Below are 20255 nucleotides of genomic sequence, written 5' to 3'. Positions count from 1 at the left end.
CTATGCCTGGCTAATTTTTGTATTTTGAGTAGAGACGGGGTTTCACCATGTTGGCCAGGCTAGTCTTAAACTCCTGACCTCAAGTGATCCACCCGCCTCGGCCTCCCCAAGTGCTGGGATTACAGGCGTGAGCCACCGCACCTGGCCCAGGAAGACTTTTTAAAATTAGAGGGCTGTCCTCCTCCTGAAGAAGATAAATATAACAGGAAAACAATCTATTTCTCAAGTTTGAGTGACTTGGGATCTCAAAGGCCTTACCTTTCTTGGGTACTTGTATGGGGCTGTCACTGACTTCACATGCTGCTGCAGCTCCTTGGTGAGCTGTTCTGGGTCATGGGACAGGAACTGCGAGGCCAGGACCACAAATGCTTTCACCACCTGCAAAAAAGATGAGGGCCAAGAGAGAAGGGATTAGAGTGTGTAGTCATCTCCTGGAATAATGTGAAATTGGCATTAAGACTTCCATCACCCTTGTATCTCCTCATTTGCATCCCCAGTGATCCAGGTCAAGGGAAAGGGAGAAACTGGGGACAGGAATGAGGTTCCAGCTCTCTCTGAAGTTGTTTATTGGAGGAGCAGGTGGACAATAGATTGAGACCAGGCTCGCCTCACACTCCAAGGACAATAGAGACAGATGAGGAGAAAGAAGATACAGGGGGAGAAAAGAGAAAAATAGACTGAAAACCATAACCCTAAACCATGTGTTAACTTCTCCAAACTTCAGTGTTCCCATCTATAAAATGGGTATAAAACTGCCATATTTAACTTATGGTAAATAAAATGAAATCGTGTACAGCAGGGCTGGCTCAGAGCTGGACACACAGGGTTTTTTCAGCAGAGGATCCCCCTTTGGCCTCACTGCTCAGTGGTTCCCATCATTTTCTGTGCGATGTGTTCTGTAGGTACCGGAGGTGTGATAGTGCCAGGCTTACACCCTGTGGGAATGTACTAGGACACTGATCCACACATCCCACCTTAATATTTTCCTACACACACATCAAAGTCCACTAGACCCCATCTGAGCCTATTTCTATAACCCTGGCTTTATAGGGGTCTTTCTTTTTCCCTTTATTTTCACTGCGAACCCTGTGGCACAAGGGCTCTATCCTTTGGCTCAAATCCCTCCTCTGTTCTTCTGGTCAGGAATCAGAGTCTGATTCAAACACCAAACAGCAGGATAGACTCCTTCCAGCCTCATCAAAATAGACATTATATGGTACTTACTATGTGCTAGGCCTTGTTCCAAGCACTTCAAGCTTTTTTTTTTTTTTTTTTTTTGAGACAGAGTCTCACTCTGTCGCCAGGGCTGGAGTGCAATGGCGCGATCTCAGCTCACTGCAAGCTCCGCCTCCCAGGTTCATGCTATTCTCCTGCCTCAGCCTCCTGAGTAGCTGGGTTTACAGGTGCCTGCCACTGTGCCAGGCTAATTTTTGTATTTTTAGTAGAGACAGGATTTCACCATCTTGACCAGGCTGGTCTTGGACTCTTGACCTCATGATCCATCCGCCTCGGCCTCCCAACCAAGTGCTTTACTTTCTAAAAATTTTTATCGATTCATAATATTTGTACATATGTATTGGGTACAAGTGATATTTTGTTACATGCATATATTGTAATTATCAAATTAGGATACTTGGGGTGTCCATCACCTTGAGTATTTATAATTTGTATGTGTTGAGAACATTTCAAGTCCTCTCTTCTAGCTATTTTGAAATATACAGTACGTGGTTGTTAACTATAGTCACCCTACTCTACTATTGAACATTCGAACTTATTGCATCCATCTAACTGTATGTTTATACCCATTCACCCACCTCTCTTCATCCCCCACTTCGCCACCCACACACCCTTCTCAGCCTCCGGTATCTATCACTCTACTCTTTATCTCCATGAGATCAACTATTTTAGCTCTCACTTATGAGTGCAAACGTGATATTTATCTTTCTGTGCCTGGCTTACTTCACTTAACATAATGACCTCCAGTTCTCTCCATGTTGCTGCAGATGACATGACTTCATGACTTCATCCTTTTTTAATGCCAAATAGCATTCCATTGTGTATATATACCACATATTATTTATCCATTCGTTCATTGGATACTTAGGTTGATCCCATATCTTTGTATTGTGAATAGTACTGCAATTAACATGGGATTGTAGACATCTTTTTGATATGCTGATTTATTTTCCTTTGGATAAATACCCAGTAGTGGGTTTGCTGGATCGTATGGTAGTTCTGTTTAGTTTTTTGAGAAATCACCATACTTTACAAATATTAGCACATTTAACCCTCATAACAATCCCTCATCTTACAAATGGGGAAACTGAGAAACAGAGAGGCCAAGTAGCTTGCCCAAGGTCACATAGCTAGTAAGTGGCAGGGCCAAGATTGGGTCTCAGAGTGTTTAGCCTCACAGTCCCTGTTCTTAAACCATCATACTACACTGCCCTTGTGTTGATATCTGTTCACCCCCAGACTGCTGCTTCCCCATCACCTCTCCTCGGACGGGGTCTGGGCTGCTGATTACAGCCGTCTCAACCACAGCAGGGTGTTCCATCAGCGCGTTCTCTACCTCTGAGGGTCCAATCCGGTACCTGCAGAAGAACCTGTCCTTCAGAGAAGACTGGACACCCAACCTCTAGGCCATCCCAGAAGTTTGGAACCAGCCAGAGTAAAGACCCAAATTTCCCCTCCCAGTCCAGAAACCAAGCTCACCCGCTGGAGTTAATGATATCATCTGCCCGTCCCATAAACTGGAAATATCCATCTTCATCTTTGATTCCCCGATCTCCAAGGAGCCAAAAGTCCCCTCGAATGTTGGCTGCTGTCTTCTCGGGATTGTCCTGGTGACCACAGAAAGACAGAGTGATTGTGCCTGCAAAGCCTAAATCCCCTACCCTGGGGCTGCCATGAACGGATGTCATAAGTCTTATTAAAACTGCAGGTGTGCAGTGTATAACTTGACCATGGCAGACGTGCCCTGAACCAGCCAACCCTAGGCTGCAGGTAGAACTGGATCTTTCCCATTTATTGAAGTTATTCCACTCAGGGTCTCTCAGCTACTCCTCTAGGTCCAGTCTGATGGATATTATTGATGTATTCGTTCATCCAGGCTTAGGGCATTTCCCCCAGTTGTTTCCATCTCCCCTTTCACAGATATCCTAATCTCTGCTCACTCCATGGCACCACTCAAAACTATCGTTTTGATTAGGTACTTTTCTTGGCTTCTTTGTTAAATTTGAAAGTTCTAGGGACATTAGCCGGGAAGCCCCCGGGACCCTGGCTAATGTGCATGTTTCTACAATGGCTGGATCCCTCTATTAAGCTGAGGCACTTGCTTATGAGTAACGAAAAGGCTTGAGCTTTATCCCTTGTCAGGGCATCTTCGTATATGACTCTGGTATGGGGGCATGGGTTCCAGACTGGAGATTCAGTTACTGGATGATATGGTGGCATAAAGAATTCTTAGCCTCACTCCATCATTGGGAATAGAGGGATGCTAATGATCAGAGACACCAAGAGGCTCGTCTGAAGCTAAACAGCCATGACAGAAGGTAGAATTGAGACCAGAAGCCAGGTTTCTTGGCCACTGGCTCGACTTTCTCATGGCCACATGGAGCCTCTGTGGCCTCAGAAGTCTGCCCAACAGATACTTCTGAGTCTGTTTCCCTTTCTGTCAAATGGGGAGAAGCCCATGACTTAGTACTTCACTGGCATTTGAGAATAGAGTGGGACTGCACATAGGAAATGCTTGGAGAAGGGAACAGTGTGGCCCTGCCCTGATCTCTGAGGCTCAGTTTTCCTCATTTGTAAAATAGGAATAATCATTCACATCTACAACAAGTATTTTATTGAACACACTCACAACACAAAACTTACAGATGAGGAAACTGAGACATGACAGATAAGTAACTTGCCTAAGATCACGCAGTACAGGGTTTTGAACTTGAGCAAGCTGAGTCCAAAAACTTTATAGGGTGGCTGGGAGGATTAAACAAGTTTAAAGTTTAAATAAGTTTAAAGTTTACAGATTAAATGTGTTTATAGGACAATGCTTGCCTCATGGTATGCATTCAATAAGTGGTGGAAACTACTATTATTTGATTTATTATTTATTTATTTTATTAATGAATTATCTCAGGGATCAGAAGGCATGCCCTTGGGGTCTTCTCTGTCCACTTTCTAATGGTTGTGAGCTTGAGCAAGTCTTATAATCTCTGGCTCCAACATCCTCACCTGTCAAGTGAGGTGGCCGGATTCAAGGATTATCTGTCTTTACCTTCCCAAGATCTGAAGATAGGGATTCCTCCAGCTGGATGGCAAAGTCTCAATGTAAAGTGCCTGGCAGGCTCTAAAGAAGATCAATGGCATAGAGCATGGGGTTGATACCTATGGGAGGGGGCTAGGCTGCCCTTGGGGGAATGGTGCTGTGTATAGTTCAGGGTCAATAATATTTTGGGCATGAAACAGAGAGTTCTTGAGAAGTCTGAGGGCTAATCGAAGAAAAATAAGTCTTCCAATGAGGTCACAGAGATAGGCTGAGGAAGGCAAGGCTGAATAGACGGTCTTTTCTTCCACTGGCAAAGCATATATTCTTGAAAACTGGACACTCTTTGTCTTCACATCTAATGCCTCTTGGAAGTTTCAGAACATTTGGCCTCCCTCACCCCATTTAGTGCTCCCCATCCTCACTGAGGAACAGAGGAGGAGGAGCACAGTTTCTCACCACATAGCCAGAGAAGATGCCTATAGGCTTGATGGGTTTGACCCTGACGCCAATGTCTCCTTCTGTGCCAGGGGGTAGGACATTGCCCTTATCATCTATGACCTGGAGAAAGAAGCAGGTTGGAAGAATGATGCACAAAACAGGAGATAGCTTCAATGGTAGCATGAGATTACTGAGTTGGTCAAATGAAAGACCCTCTTGCTCTAATGGAGAATGAAAACAACAACCAGAAAACAAGGGAACCCAAGAGCCTTAAACTCAGATCTCTGATCCATCTGCCTGGAATAATTTAGGTGAATCCTTTTATTGAGACTGGCCCAGATGAGTCTGGGAGATGCTTTTGGCTTTAGGAGCTCAGATAAAATAATAGCCTCCCCTTATCTTTGAGACCTACCTCACCTGTGGACTTAGAAATCAGGCAGATGAAAACTCACATTTACTCTGCTACCTTACTAGCTGACTTTGAACTACTTAAACTCTGTGCTTCAGTGTTTTCACCCATAAAACAGATACTGACAGCTTATTTCACAGGATTTTTATACGAATGAAATAAGATACTAAGAAAGGGGCTTAGCAAATGGTTATGATAGTGAATATCATGGCAAGTAACTGGATATGACACTGAATAGAGTCTAAGTTACACTTTAGATACACAAAACTATACACATAACACAGATACACAAACACAAATTCTAGTTCTCCAAAAACAATAAAACTTTAGCTACAACGCATTCATTATAGTGTATTTTTACTAGTGAAAACTGGGACATCATCCCTTGGTCCAATAAAAGGCATAAATAGCGGTGGATACCTACTATTTACTACTATATCATCATTAAAAATCATGCTGTAGATTGGCATTAATTGAACGGAAAAGATCTTTACCTAAATTGTTAAATGATAAAAGCAAGTTACAAAATGTTATGTCAGGATTCACCCCTAGTTTTGTTTTTAAAGCGTATATACTTGCGTACTGTCTAGCTAATTTGCTAGATATTCAAAGTGGGTCCTTCTGGATGGTAACAATATAAATCATTTCCCCTTTTCCTCCTTCCTTCCCTCACTCTCTCCTTCCCCCTAACCTCCCTCCCTCCCTCTCTTTTTCCTTATGTTATCTTAATATCGGTACTTTCTATTATTTTGACTCAGTAAACAATGGAATACATAAATTACTGAAAATCAGTGTTTCCCCTAACTTCCTCCCTCCTTAGTGTCCCGAGCAAACCTGTACATCATAATGAGGAGCAGCTATTCCCATGTATCCTGGTTTGATTTTCATCGTCTTGGAAACTACGCAAGTTAATCCCTGTGGAAAGAAGCAGACAGATCAGCAAACCTCAGGAGGAGGTACAAGGTCATACAAAAAGAAAAAGTTTCTGTAGAGCAGGTCCTGAACTTGGCCTACACTTGGGGGCTTGTCCCGCTCCTCATTCCCTGGCTGTCTCCCCATTGCTGGAACCACAATCCTAGGGGCTTAGCCAAATTGTTTGTTCAGTAAACAACCCAACTACCACTCCCCAGGAAGAGGACCTAACAGTCACATTATAATCTCTTTTAGGGGGAGCCACATTTTTATATGACACTATGGATACCCAAAGTCCTTTCAAACTATATGGAATCACCAATATGCAATCTGTAAGGCCTGAAATATACTGACTTTTGTTTTTATTTTGAATTTTCATGGGTACATAGGTGTATATATTTATGGGATATATGAGATGCTTTGATACAGGCATGCAATTTGAAATAATCACATCATGAAGAATGAGGTATCCATTTCCTCAAGCAGTAAAATATACTTTTTAAATTATGTCCCATGGCAGCACCAGTTCTGCTTGAACCCTGAAATGAACGTTCCCAACAGAATAAGAGATGAGTGGTGGATGCCTCACTGACAGAGACACAGATTGTCATTTTCTCAGATCTAGCCTGGACACCAGATATCACAGTGACCCATCTTTTCCCACCACCCACTGTGCTGAAAAGGGCAAGTTGATCGACCCACCTCAGAAGAGAGGCTGCTGAGTGATTAAGATCATGGGAGTCTGAGTGTCCTTGTAAGCATATCCTAAACATGTCCTCCTCTGAATGGTTGGAGGCCCCTGCCAGGGTATGCTTGCCACAACTCCATTGTCCTTATTCGTATTTGCAGAACTCTTCCTAGCTCTTTCATACCACAGAGCTGCCATCAACCCTCTGCAGAAGTTCTTCCAAGGGTACTCATTAGCCAAAGAAGGATGCAGGGTAAGAGAGTGGAGAGGAAAAGGCAAGAAGTGCTGAGAGTTACAAGTAAGAGGCACCGGAAAAAGGAGAGAAAGAGTTGAGGGAAAGTAGTCCCCATGTAGTTTGGATAAATAAAACAGTATAGAATAGTATAAATTCATATTGTGCACATGAGACCTCAAGAGTTCCAAGAAGGTATCTCAGGAAGTGCAGTAAAGTCATGGTGGGTTCTTCTTCCCATTCCTCACTTCAGTCTAAGCAGCTTTGTACAGTGCTTGACATGTTTGATAAACTTTGGTCTCTGCTAAAATGTTTTCCTATCACAGAGGAACTTTCTGACTACCATATCTGATTTACCAACTTCTCACCCCATCTCATCTACTTTACTTTTTCCATCGCATTTCTCACCACCTGCCATGCTAGATAGTTCTTACTTTATTGTCTCTCTCCCCAAATCTCACTGGAATGTAATCTCCCAGAAAACAGGAGCTTTGCCTGTTTTGTTCTGTGCTGAATTTTCAATACCCAGTACCTGTCCCTCATGGAGGCTCAATAAATATTTCTCAAATAAATGAATGATAAATGGTGGCTAACATTTTTTATTGTCAAAGAGACTTTTGAAGCCCAAAAAGTGCATCCAGCCCATGGTTCCCCTGGGAACAGGTACCGTTTCTGTCTGGCCATAGAATTCTCGGATGTCCAGTCCAGTCTGGGCCCTCCAGTTCTCCAGAATTTCTGGAAGAAGGGAATCCCCTCCACTGAGGCAGTTCTGTAGATGGGGGAACTTGTAACTGAAGAAGAGAAATAAGAGTTTCCCCTCAGCCTCCCTGGAACCAAAGTCCACCCAGGCCTAGACTTGGTTTCTGGGTGCTTTGATGATGCAAATGGCTTCATGGGGTTATCTGTGTGCAAGAGATTCAGATAGATAGGCATGCATGTATGTGAGGGAGTCAGGGGGACGGGGCCAGACTCTCTTACCAATCCTCAAAGCCCCATCACCTGGAAAGATCCTGCTGTAGCAACATCCGGTAAACAAGGGGGGCACCAATCATGCTCTTGATTGGGTAGCTGGAGAGCGTCTAGAAGAAGAGAGCCAGGTGAGACATTGGTCACCAGGTCAGATGCCAACTTATGGCTATGCACAGTGGATACAGTTGTGAGCTATGGAGTTATAGAGGTCTGGATTAAAATGCTAGCTTGTTTACTATGTCTGTTTCAGGTCAAATGAGCCCCACAATTCTTATGCACCCTGAAAACACAAATAACAGGGAAACGAATACATATTATGGTAGTGAAAAAGCCTAAGACTATTTTGAAACCTTTTTGTCAAATCCTGGATGTCTGTTCCTGCCAGTTTAAGACTTGCCCTCATTAACACAACCCTAGGAGTATATCACCCCCTAGCAACTAAGGGAAGATCAGCTGCCTGAGCACAGCAGCTGTCTTGGTTAAGTCCCTTAATCTTCTGTAGCCAACTTTATAATAGTTTGTTTCCAACGTTATTTTCCCGAAAATAGTTTTGGGATATATTTTAGCTATAAAAGGTCTTTGAAAAGCTAAAGACATTAGACATTTATATCTATAGACATTTCAAAACAAGTGCTACAAAAAGACCTAGTACTGAATACTTGCCATGTTCTGTGTTATGTCATTTAATTTTCACAATAACCTCATAGAGTGTGTACTATCATCCTCATGATTCAGAGGGGAAACCCATGATGTACAAGGTTAAGTAGCTGCTCCAAGGTCACCTAGTCAGCAAGTAGTGGGATCATTATTTGCAGCATGTATTCCTGTAATATAATACCATCTCCATCCCATGCTTTTCTTTATGAAGAATATAGTAGAGTATTGTCTTAGTCTGTTTTCTGTTGCTATAACTGAGTACCCAAGACTAAGTAATTTATGAAGAAAAGAAATTTATTTCTTGCAATTCTAGGGGCTGGAGAGTCCAAGGTCAAGAAGCCTTGACCTTGGTGAGAGCCTTCTTGCTGATGGGGACTCAGGGCATCACATGGCAAAGGGGCTCATGAGACAGAGCAAAACTGGGTTTTTATATAACAGACCTACTCTTCAAAACTAACCCACTAACTTGATAACCCATTAATCCATTAATCCCTCATGAGACCCAATCATCTCTTAAAGGCCCCACCTCTTAATACTGTGCCACTGGGGATTGAGTTTGTTGATGAAAGGTGCCAAACTCTGTAAAATATTTGAAAAGATTTATTCTGAGCCAAACATGAGTGACCATGGCCGTGACACAGCCCTCAGGAGGTTCTGAGAACACGTGCCCAAGGTGGTCAGGGTGCACCTTGGTTTTATACATTTTAGGGAGACATGAGACTTCAATCAAGCACATTTAAAAAATACATTGGTTTGGCCCAGAAGGGTGGGACAACTTGAAGCGGGGTCTTCCAGCTTATAGGTAGATTTAAATTTTTTCTGATTGACAATTGGTTGAGTTTATCTAAAGACCTGGGATCAATAGAAAGGAATGCCTTGGTTAAAATAAAGAATTATGGAGACCCAAGTTCTTATTTGCAGAGGAAGCTTTTAGGTACTGGCACTAGGCGTTAGAGAGAATAGGTTGTAAAATGGGGTTTTTTTTTTTTTTTAAATCAGACTTGAAATCTGTATTGCTGTTAATACCAGAGAGGTATAATGAGGCATGTCCCACTCTCACTTCCTGTCATGGCCTGAAACAGTCTCTTAGGTTAAATTTTTAAAAGAACCCTGGCTGAGGAGGAAGGTCATTCAGATGGTTGGGGGTGGCGAGGCCTTAGGATTTTATTTTTGGTTTACAAGTTTCATCATGAGTTTTGGAGGGCACAAATATTCAAACTATGGCAATGGTTTAAGCAAAATGTCTAGAAAAAATGGCAAATGTGAATATCATGCAATCATTTCCTTCAGATGCTCTTGGTAAACAGATATAAGCTACGAAAATGACGCCATATTCCTTATTGCTTTGCCTTACTAGAAGCTCAACTTGCAACTACATACTCATTTGCTATATTTCTCCTTAATTTCCTTAGTCTTTCCCCCCCTACACCTCCAACTTATATTTTCCTAATGGACTTTATAATTTTGCTTCTGTTTTCATTTTTTTTTTTTTTTAATGGTAGAACTTAATAAGAGCCGGTTCAAATCCTTTTGGGAAGGACACAGAGTAAGAATTTGTTTAAAACAGAGAATGACAGTATCATTTGAAGATAATTTTCTAAGAAAATTCAGACCACACCTGACTTTTTGACTTTTGAAGATGTCATCTATGCCTTAGCTTGAATCTTTGTTGCAGCCAAATAGATGTCTGGATGGGCCATCAGAGATCTGGGGGCATGGCAGGGAAATAACCCAACCCCTCTGTCAAAGAGTCCAACATAGGGTGTATCTTTGTAAGCAAAATGAGGTCATTTTTATTGCTTTGTTGCTACAGGATAATGCATAGCTGCAGTTTGTGGGTCTTACCTAATGGCTGTACCATCAAGTTCTATAGGAAAAAATTCCATTTATTCTTCTGAGTTGCTTCTAGAAAATCATCTTAAATTGGAAATAACCCAATGTTCATTAACAATAGGATGGGGGAAAATTTTGATAGATTCACAGAATGGAATACTACGCAGCCAGTTAAAGAACAAACATCTGATACACGCAACACATGGACTAACCTCACAGAGAATATTTTGAGTAAAAGAAGCCAAATGCAAAAGATTATATATAATGTGGTTCCATTTACATGAAATGCAAGAAGAGATAAAATTAATCTATGGTGATAGAGATCAAACGAATGATTAAGTTATGGGGTGTAGACACTGTCAGAGAAGGAGTATGAACACCTGCAGTGGTGGGAATATTTCATGTCTTGATCTAGTGGTGTTTACATGGGTATCTGATATGAATTGGATGCTGTATCCCCACCTAAATCCCTATATTAAAGCTCTAACTCTCAACTTGATGGTATTTGGAGGCGGGGCTTTTAGGGGTAATTATACAAGGTAATGAAACAGGTGCCCCAATGAGAGCATGAATGTCTTTATTTTTAAAAAGGAAGAGATACCAGCACTGTCTTTCTCAACCATGTGAGAATACAGCAATAAGGCAGCCACAGCAAGCCAGAAAGAGGGGCTCCCCAGGAATCCAATTATGCTGGCACCCTGATCTCAGACTTACAGCCTCCAGAGCTATAATAAGTAAATGTCTGTTATTTAAGCCACCTAGACTATGGTATTTTGTTACAGTAGCCCAAGCTGACTGAGACAGTATCTTAATATAGGTAAATTATTTTCAAACTGTACACTTAGGATGGTGGCACTCTATGTACTCTACCTTCAGTTTGTGTTTTATGCTGCAAATAAAAAAGGAAATGAAATGTGCACTCACACACACACACGCGCGCACACACACACACACACACACACACACACACACACACACAGAGAGGGAGATGGCATCCTCTCCAATACTCCAGCTTTCCCTTTTACATGTGGTTCATCAGCATCTATCTGATAGGTGACACCAGCGGATGAGCCCATTGCGGTTGTTGAGTGAACAAATGACCTACAATGTCTTTCTCCTGAACATACTGCTTTCATCTATATATGTGTCTGTCTCCTTCCCTAGACCATGAGCTCCACGAGGTCAGCGATCATTTCCATCTTGCTTACTGAACACTGTTCACCACATGGCAGGGGTTTAGCAAAAATTAAATAAGTTGAAACAAACTACAATAAATTGAAGTGTGCAAACCTCGGGCTCACTCTGAATAACTGGTGCGAACAGGATCCTCTCTTACCTTTAGAATAATCAGTGGGTCAAACGTTGGCAAGAGATGAACAAATGTGCATGCTCCTACTGTCCAAGTTTCCAAAAGTGAGGTTATAATGTTCAGTATCCAACCTGTGTCTGATATGGTCCACATTATATCAGAGCCTTGCAGGCCTGTCCAACTGAAAACACAGACAAAACACATGTACATATAGGTGGGTGCATGCTGACCTTAGGATGTGTGGGACACTAAGGTGTAGGGGAGGAAAGAGAGGTGTGTGCGCAGAGGTGTGTGTGTATCTGCCTGCGGGTTTATAGGCATATGTCTAAGTATAAGTAGGAAGGGGGAAGAAAAGGTGTTCTATCCACACATCCTGCATCAACAGGAGATGAATGTTCAGAAGGTGGGACCCCAGTTGACATGACTTAATATATAATTGGGTCTCATTCTCATTTTACCTCTAAAACTTAGTACAGTTTGTGGCATGCATGTGGTAACCACCCAGGAAAATTCTACTAACACAAGGCATCTGCATGACAAATATTCTAACAGATGCCTTGCCAGGTTCAAGTTTGGCTGAATAGAACTTTGCTTCTCTTTTCTTCAAGTACTGCGAATTGCCCGTACAGCTGATGGTCTTGCACTAAGTAAACTTATCAGTTTTCTCTCTTCAGGGCAGAATAAAAGGTTTAGACCTTTCTTAAAGCAAGAATGATTTAGGCTAGACATGAACAACTTTCTTGTGACTGGGAACTGCCATAGTGTATCTTCTTTCCTGAAGATGATTAATGCTTTCAGCTCTGCAGGGAAATTAGGTCATAGTATAAGACTTCTCTAAGTCTCACTTTATATCTGTGAAAAATGAGATCACTACCAAATTTTTTGGGGGAAGAGGAATTTCATATTTTAGTTACATTTAAGTAATTTATCCCCTATCTTTTAGAAACTGCATTTTACTGCAGCTCTTCTATTGTATAATTTTTATTAACTTATTTAATTTGCTGTCACTATGGTCTCATAGATGGAACATTTATACTTTCCATTTTTTGCATTATTATATTTTCCCATTCTAATAATAAAATTAACATGGAAGGAGGGATCTACTAAAAAAATTCTGATGATTTATAGATATCATTGTGTGAAGACCTTGGCACAGTGTTTCATGATTCCACAAATGGGATTAATGTAGCAGTGGAAAAAAAAAATCCCCAACTATGAGGTCTGTGACCCAGAAATCCTGAGATCTTTGTTCACAAATTTATCCAATTATATCTTCCACTTCAATGAATTTGCAAAGTAATTTGCCGCTGACAAAAACTGCCCTCTTGGAACGTGGACAGTATCAAAGCAAATTGCCAGCACCCCAAACAACAACATAGAGATCAGTCTGGGGAAATGCATGTAAGCCTTTTGCTAATTATTCACCCTGCTAGGCATATGGCTCAACACCTGGAAGAAGTTTTGAGACCCTGTGTTATCTAAAAGATGTGTCCCATTGGAGATCACTGGATACCCAGCACGTGAAGCCATGTCCTCTTTAGCTTTCCTTCTGAATTTTCTTTCTCAGAACCACAAGGTGGTAGCCCAGCCTAGGAGCACTGGATTTGAACTCAGAAAAGTCTTCATGCCTCGTCATACAATTCTCTGTAGAGAGAGAGAGCTCAGCTTACCCAGCATCCATCTTGGCCTTGAGACCCAGGCTTGAGTGGGAATGTTCTGCCATCTTGGGAAGCCCACTGGTCCCACTAGTGAAGTAGATGGCAACTGTTTCATGGCTTCCAGTCTCTACACATCGATGAGTGGTGGATGCCTCGCTGACAGAGACAGAGATTGTCATTTTCTCAGATCTAGCCTGGACACCAGATATCACAGTGACCCATCTTTTCCCATCACCCACTGTGCTGAAAAAAGCAAGTTGATCGAACCACCTCAGAAGAGAGGCTGCTGAGTGATTAATATCATGGGAGTCTGAGTCAATCAGAGTTGGGTTTGAAAACCACTCAAATTTGGCACTTTGTTATCAATGCAACCCTAAACTAGTTATTTAACTTCCCTGTGTCTCACTTTATATCTGCAAAAAGTGAGATCAAGTCTAACAGAGTTACTGAGAAAGTTAACTCTACCACCAAAGAAATGAGCAACTTGCTTAGCAAGAACTCAATAAATGCTAATCTAATTGTTGTGAAGAGCCCTGGCGTGACACCAAGTGGACGGAGGTGTGGAATTAATATGAGTTTTCCAAGTACTTTCTTGGCACTCTCTTCTATTCCCTGGAAGCACCTACACATCTCTTGGACATCTCCAGTGTCCTGATTTTGAGCCTTTGAAAGCAGGCATTGGCCAGGCATGGAGGCTAACGCCTGTAATCCTAGCACTTTGGGAGGCCAAGACAGGCAGATCACGAGGTCAGGAGATCGAGACCATCCTGGCTAACATGGAGAAACCCCATCTCTACTAAAAATACAAAAAATTAGCCGGGCGTGGTGGTGGGCACCTGTAGTCCCAGCTACTCAGGAGACTGAGGCAGGAGAATGGCATGAACCCGGGAGGCGTAGCTTGCAGTGAGCTGAGATTGTGCTACTGCACTCTAGCCTGGGCAACAGAGTGAGAATCCATCTAAAAAGAAAAAGCAGGCATCATGTTATTTATTTCTATGACATCTACCTTAAAGACTATGGCATTAAAAAGGAAAAGCTGAAGTTATCCCTTCAAGTTTCCAATCATATGTGCCCCTCATAGAGGGATTTCAGATTTCAGACATGTGACAGAGAAAATCATTAATCCAGCCAATCATGCTATCAACTTTTGGAAGGACACATGGAGAGACTCTGCCCTTCATCAACCTCTGTTAGAGATACAGAAGGTGGGAAGAAGAGTCTAGAAACTCAGTGTATCAGCCATCTCTTGGGTTTTCCCTCATGACCTTGGCCTCACCCCTGATTTGAGTCATGGTTCCAGTGAATAGTTCTGGGTGGGTTTCAACCCACTTGGTGTTAACACCATGTTGTTTCCAGTGTGCACCACAAGTGATTCACTTTGTGCCCCATAGTTTCTCTGTTTTACCATAGCATGGAACTCTGAGCCACTTTTCATGCATGAGTGTGCAGCCCAGCGTGTGGAGGCAATAACACCCCCAGGGCAACCCTCAACCTGTGGGGGTCAGATGCTGATGGCTCAGTGCTTTTCAGTCCTTTAGAGGACAATCCTGGGAGGCATTATATGTGCTGCTCAGAAGGTCCAGGGAGATCAAGCCCTATTTAGTCCTTGCAATGACTTGAAGAAAACAAACAAACAAACAAACTCTTGCATTAGCTTTTATTTCTTCCCAGCTTCACTCTTCCTAGTCCCATGCTCTGCTTCCTGCACCTCCTCAATAAAGCACCTGCACCTAAGTGCTTGGCTCTGTTTCCAGTTTTAGTTAAAACCCAGGCTGAGACATGTAGATACTCACTTTAATAGTTTCTTGAAGTTCAGCCACCCATCCCAGCTTTTCTCAGACACCAGTAACTTAATTCTCAGAGAAGGACATTTAGATGCCACTGTGTCCACTTCTTGGATGACTTCATCCCCAGCAATGATAGCCTTGGCCTTAGACATCTGCAACCTATACAGTATGTCGGTGGATTTCATCTGGATGGTTCCAGGCATAAAGACGAGACCTAAAGAAGCCAACAGTTTAGAGAATTGGAAAGGATGGTTTTCTTTGTCCGTAGAGAAGCCTGATATAAACATCAAGCAGGGAGAAAGTGTGGAAGGAGAGGATGGGGAAGTAATGACCAATGGAGAGTGTCAACAAAAAAGAGGACTAAGGAATAGGGAGTGAATTTAACCTAGGATTCCCTGGGTTGTCAGAGTCTTAAGGGCCCTACTGAGACAAAGAAAAGAAATTGAAATGCTAATGTCACACCCTTGACAGTCTAAGACACATACAATTCTCCTCACCCATTCTCACCCCTCAAAAAAAAAATTTCTACAGGAGTTTGCTGTATTAAAAACTCTTATATGATAACTAAAGAATCATGAAGAAAGGCACTTGGAATTATCCATGGTCTTGAAACACCAATAGCTCTAGGTCCTGGCTATTTCTTTCAACCCTGGGACACTAAACGCATTTTTCTTAGATGAGAGTGCCTTCAGTTTTACATATACATGCACACACAAAGTATAGTTGTATATATTTATTGGGTACAAAGTGGTATTATAAATTTTGAAGACAATGTGAGATGATTAAATTAAGCAAATTAACATATCCATCACCTCAAGTATTTAACATTTTTTTGTGATGAGAACATTAGAAATTTTTGCTCTTAATGATACTGAAATTTACAGTACTCAATTATTAGCTATATTTAGCATGCTGTACAATTTATCTTTAAAAATTAGACTTATTCCTTGCACATAACTGAGGTTTTATACCCCATGATTATCACCTTCCTAAATTCTAGTTCTTCATTACTATCTTAATGAGACTCCTTTGATTTTTAAAATCTTCTGTAGAATAACTAGACTTAGCGCCAGGCATGGTGGCTCATGCCTGTAATCCTAGCACTTTGGGAGGCCAAGGAAGGCGAATTATTAGAGGTCAAGAGTTCAAGATCAGCCTGGCCAACGTGGCGAAACCCCAGCTTTACAAAAAATACAAAAATTGTCTGGGCTTGGTCGCACATGCCTGTAATCCCAGCTACTCTGGAGGCTGAGGCAGGAGGATTGCTTGAACCTGGGAGGCAAAGGTTGCAGTGAGCCAAAATCGCACCACTGCACTCCAGGCTGGACTACAGAGGGAGACTCCATCAAAAAAAAAAAAAAAAAGAAAGAAAGAAAAGAAAGAAAGAAAAAGAAAGAAAGGAAGAAAGGAAGAAAGAAAAGAAAAGAAAAAAAAGAAAAACTACACAGGTTTCATTTTTTATGAAGCTTAAACCACATGCCCCTCCTGTTAAATAGCTTTTAATCTTAGCTCACTTTCTTCCCACTCTCAACACTTTGGGATTCTCACTGCACACCTGTAAATATCCTCGAATGTTTCTCTACCATGGTGGTCATATTGAGTCAGACACAGAACAATAGACACAACTTTTCCTCTGGGTTCTCCTTTCCGTCTGGCTATAATTTCAGTATGTCACCTTTCTTTCTGACTTGTTCTCTCTTTCCATGGGCTTCCAGGTTCCTGCAATTGGTTTGGTTGCCTCTGATAGTTTCTAATTCCTGGCTGCATGTATGTCTTTCTCTTTACCCACTCTCATGCTCAGCCCATTGTCCCCAGAATATGGGGTGGTTGGGAATTTTCAGTTGGGGTTAGGCTGTGTGCAAACAGAGGTGGAAAGGGCAGTTTGTGAAGGAGTTTGCTGGCGTTTCTTGAGGTTCTTTTTTATACCACTGTACTTCTCATCCTTTTAATGTAAAAGTTGATGATTCTCAAATTTCTGTCTCCACCTCAGATTTTAGACCCTTAAATTCAACTTGTCATCACTTCTGGAACATCACATGGACATCCCGGACTCAACATGCCCAAATTGAACTCGTCGTCTTTTCCTAACACATCCATATCTCTTTCTATATCTGTGTTCTTCACTCCAGTGAAAAACAGCACCATCCACCCACTTGCTGAAATGTCTGTGACTTCTCTCTCTCTCCCTCATGTCTTCCTTGAAAAACGCTGTTATTCGTTCCCCTCAATTGCCTGTTAAATCCACTTATCTCCATCTCTACTACCTCAACCAAATTGAAGCCATCACCATTCCTTCACCTCTTATTGGAGATTTCCAATCCCACTATTGCCTTCTTCATCCCATTCCCTATTGAGCATCCAGTATGACCATCCAGAGGATGATCATGTCACTCAATGCATCAATGGTTGAGTGTTACTCAATCCATCAATCATTTTCCATTCACCACTGGATAAATGTCTACAACTCTTACCATGGCCCACAAGGCACTGCCAATTTAGCACCTGGCCACCTTTACATGTTCATTCTATTGCCACTACTTTCTTTTTATGGCCTGGACTTTAGGCACACAGATATCCTTTTAGGTTCTTTTGTAATTTCCAAGCTTCCCTCCCCTGTGACTTTGAAAATGCCTCTGCAAAAATTATGACACTGAGGGAAATCTGACACAGCTGACTTCATCTTGTTTCCAACCTCATAAGCTCTCTGTCTTTGCTCATTCCTGGACATAGTCCAAGCTAACTATGGGAGGAATCCAGCTTATAGTCTAACTTTAAAATAAAAATGATAATAGCTCCTTCCTGAAACTACCTCCCTCCATGCTTGGAGACTGAAACTGCCTTTGGAAAAATAATAAATTGGTCACAAGGCTAGAATTATAGTTCAGGAGTCATGGAGCCAGAGGTCACAAGATTTGTAACCTCCCCAATTTCTCCTGTAGATTACTTCACTATGGTAAAACCTAAGACTGATGTTTGAGGTGTTCTTCAGACCTTGCATTCTGATGGACCAGCTTGCACTACCCAGACCAGTAACTGATACCAAGAAACTAACTCAACCAGTTCTGTGATCTCTGAGGAGTTGACTCAGTACAAGAAGACAGCTTGAACCCATGTTTTCATCCCCAGCCAAACATATCAGCATTTCCTATTCCCTAGCCTCCTGCATGCCAAAGCATCCCTGAAAAACTCTGGTCTCTGATTTCCTGGGGAGGTGGATTTGAGAAACATCCTCCATCCTTCAGCTTGGCTGTCTATGCAATTATTAAACTCTTCTCTACTGCAACTCCTACTGTTTTCAGTGTTTGGCTTTTCTGGGCAGAAATCATCAGATGATTACATCTTCACATATGCTGTTCCCTTTGCTTGGCACAACCCTCTCTATCTCTTGGCAAAATCCTACTCATCCTGCAGATCTCAGCTCAAATATCACTTCCATGGAGACTTTGTTACTCCTCATATTGGTTAATTCAAGTCTTCTTTTAGACCAGCATTGGCAAACTTTTTCTGCAAAGGGCCAAATAGTAAATATTTTAGGTTTTATGGATCAGATACTCTCTTGTTCCAACCACTCAAGTTGCCACTATAGTGCAAATGCAGCCACATATAATATGGAAACAAGTGGGCATAGCTGTGTTACAATAAAACTTCATTTACAAAAACAAGCTGTGGGCAGGATTTGGCCTGCAGGTCACAGTCTGCCAAATTTGTTTTAATAGATTTTAATAGAATTCTCATGCCACTTATTATAATTCTGATTAAATACTTATATGTGCAATTAATAGTTCAAGAGCTTTCTCCAAAGGTCTGTAAGTCCCATGAATATGTAAATTATGCCGTTGTAGTTGTTCACTCTGCATAAGTGCTTGGCACATAGTTTGCTTAAATAAGTGGAAGAAGGGAGATGCCTTTCTTCATATGAGAGAGGACAGCATGCTCCAAGGAGGGGACTTCTTTTGGAAGAGGTGGCTGCATTTCTCTGCTATCAGTTTTCTTCACAAGGAAGACAGTTCTCTGTCAAGGTAGTCAGTTACCAACCTGCTCGAATGCAGCCCAAGATCAGCAGCCACCACTCAGGCACTCGGGGCAGCACCACTGCCACACGGTCCCCACGCTGCAAGCCACAGGCTTCCGAGAGGACGTTGGCTGCCTGTTGGCTGATTTCATTCAATTCTCTGAAATTCCATATCAATTCCTTCCCCTTCCCATTCACCCACCACAGGGCTGGGCTCGGGGGTCGCTTGCCAGCCTGAAGAAAGAGAAGCCCTGTTGATTAGGGGGCACTGGTACACAAGTAGGTAGGATAAATTCCAAGTCTTGGGATTGCCAAGTTGGTGCTTAGTAAGCTTTTTTATCTCAGCACCTCCATACAGTCTTAAAAAGTATTGAAAACCCTAAAGAGTTGTTATTTATGTGAGTTATATCTATCGATATCTACCATAGTAGATATTAAAACAGAATTTTTATAAATGCATGCTTTCAGAAATAATAGTAATAAACCCATTATATGTTAGCATGCATAATTTTTTATAATGATAAAGTATACTTTTCAAAATGAAAAAATAATGAGGAAAGTGGCATTATTTTATTTATTTATTGCATCTATTTATTCTGCAATTAACTTTAATGTTTTAGGAGAATAACATTGGATCCTCTCATCTGCTTCTGCATTCACTCTGTTGTGAGTACCAACATGTACCTTCTGGAAAATGCTATTGAATACTCATGAAAGAATTAGAATAAAAAGGCAAATATCGCTTTAGGTTTATTTATATCTCTATTTACTTATTTTTTTTAATTTTGTGGTAAAAATACATATAACATAACATTTCCAATTTTAACTATTTTTAAGTGTATGGTTCAGTGGCATTAAGTACATTCTCATTGTTATGCAACAATCACCACCATCCATCTCCAGAACTTTTTCATCATCCAAAGTGAAAACTCTGTCCCCATTACACAATCACCCCTCATCCTCTCTCCCCTTAGGCCCTGATAAACACCATTCTACTTTCTGTCTCTATGAATCTGACTATTCTAGATACATGATATTGTTTGAATATTTGTCCTCTCCAAGTCTCATGTTGAAATGCAAT

General features: G+C 41.6%; 1 protein-coding gene across 1 annotated transcript in view; it reads right to left on the bottom strand.

Moving 5' to 3' along the window:
- Positions 1-20255, bottom strand: part of LOC102121480 (acyl-coenzyme A synthetase ACSM2B, mitochondrial) — a 35210-nt gene that overhangs the window by 2687 nt on the left and 12268 nt on the right. Inside the window, exons 3-13 of the mRNA XM_005591398.5 lie at positions 19198-19408; positions 15169-15376; positions 13388-13531; positions 11745-11898; positions 7949-8028; positions 7617-7740; positions 5952-6032; positions 4727-4828; positions 2716-2843; positions 2495-2594; positions 259-378 (exon numbers count right to left, since the gene is read on the bottom strand). Coding sequence (XP_005591455.2) covers positions 259-378; positions 2495-2594; positions 2716-2843; positions 4727-4828; positions 5952-6032; positions 7617-7740; positions 7949-8028; positions 11745-11898; positions 13388-13531; positions 15169-15376; positions 19198-19408 — 1452 coding nt within the window. The remainder of the gene's footprint in view (positions 1-258; positions 379-2494; positions 2595-2715; positions 2844-4726; positions 4829-5951; positions 6033-7616; positions 7741-7948; positions 8029-11744; positions 11899-13387; positions 13532-15168; positions 15377-19197; positions 19409-20255) is intronic.

This window comes from Macaca fascicularis, chromosome 20 (genome assembly GCF_037993035.2).
Source record: "Macaca fascicularis isolate 582-1 chromosome 20, T2T-MFA8v1.1".
NCBI lineage: Eukaryota > Metazoa > Chordata > Mammalia > Primates > Cercopithecidae > Macaca > Macaca fascicularis.
Note: the sequence above shows the minus strand (reverse complement) of the source record. Positions and strands in the feature narration are given on the sequence as shown.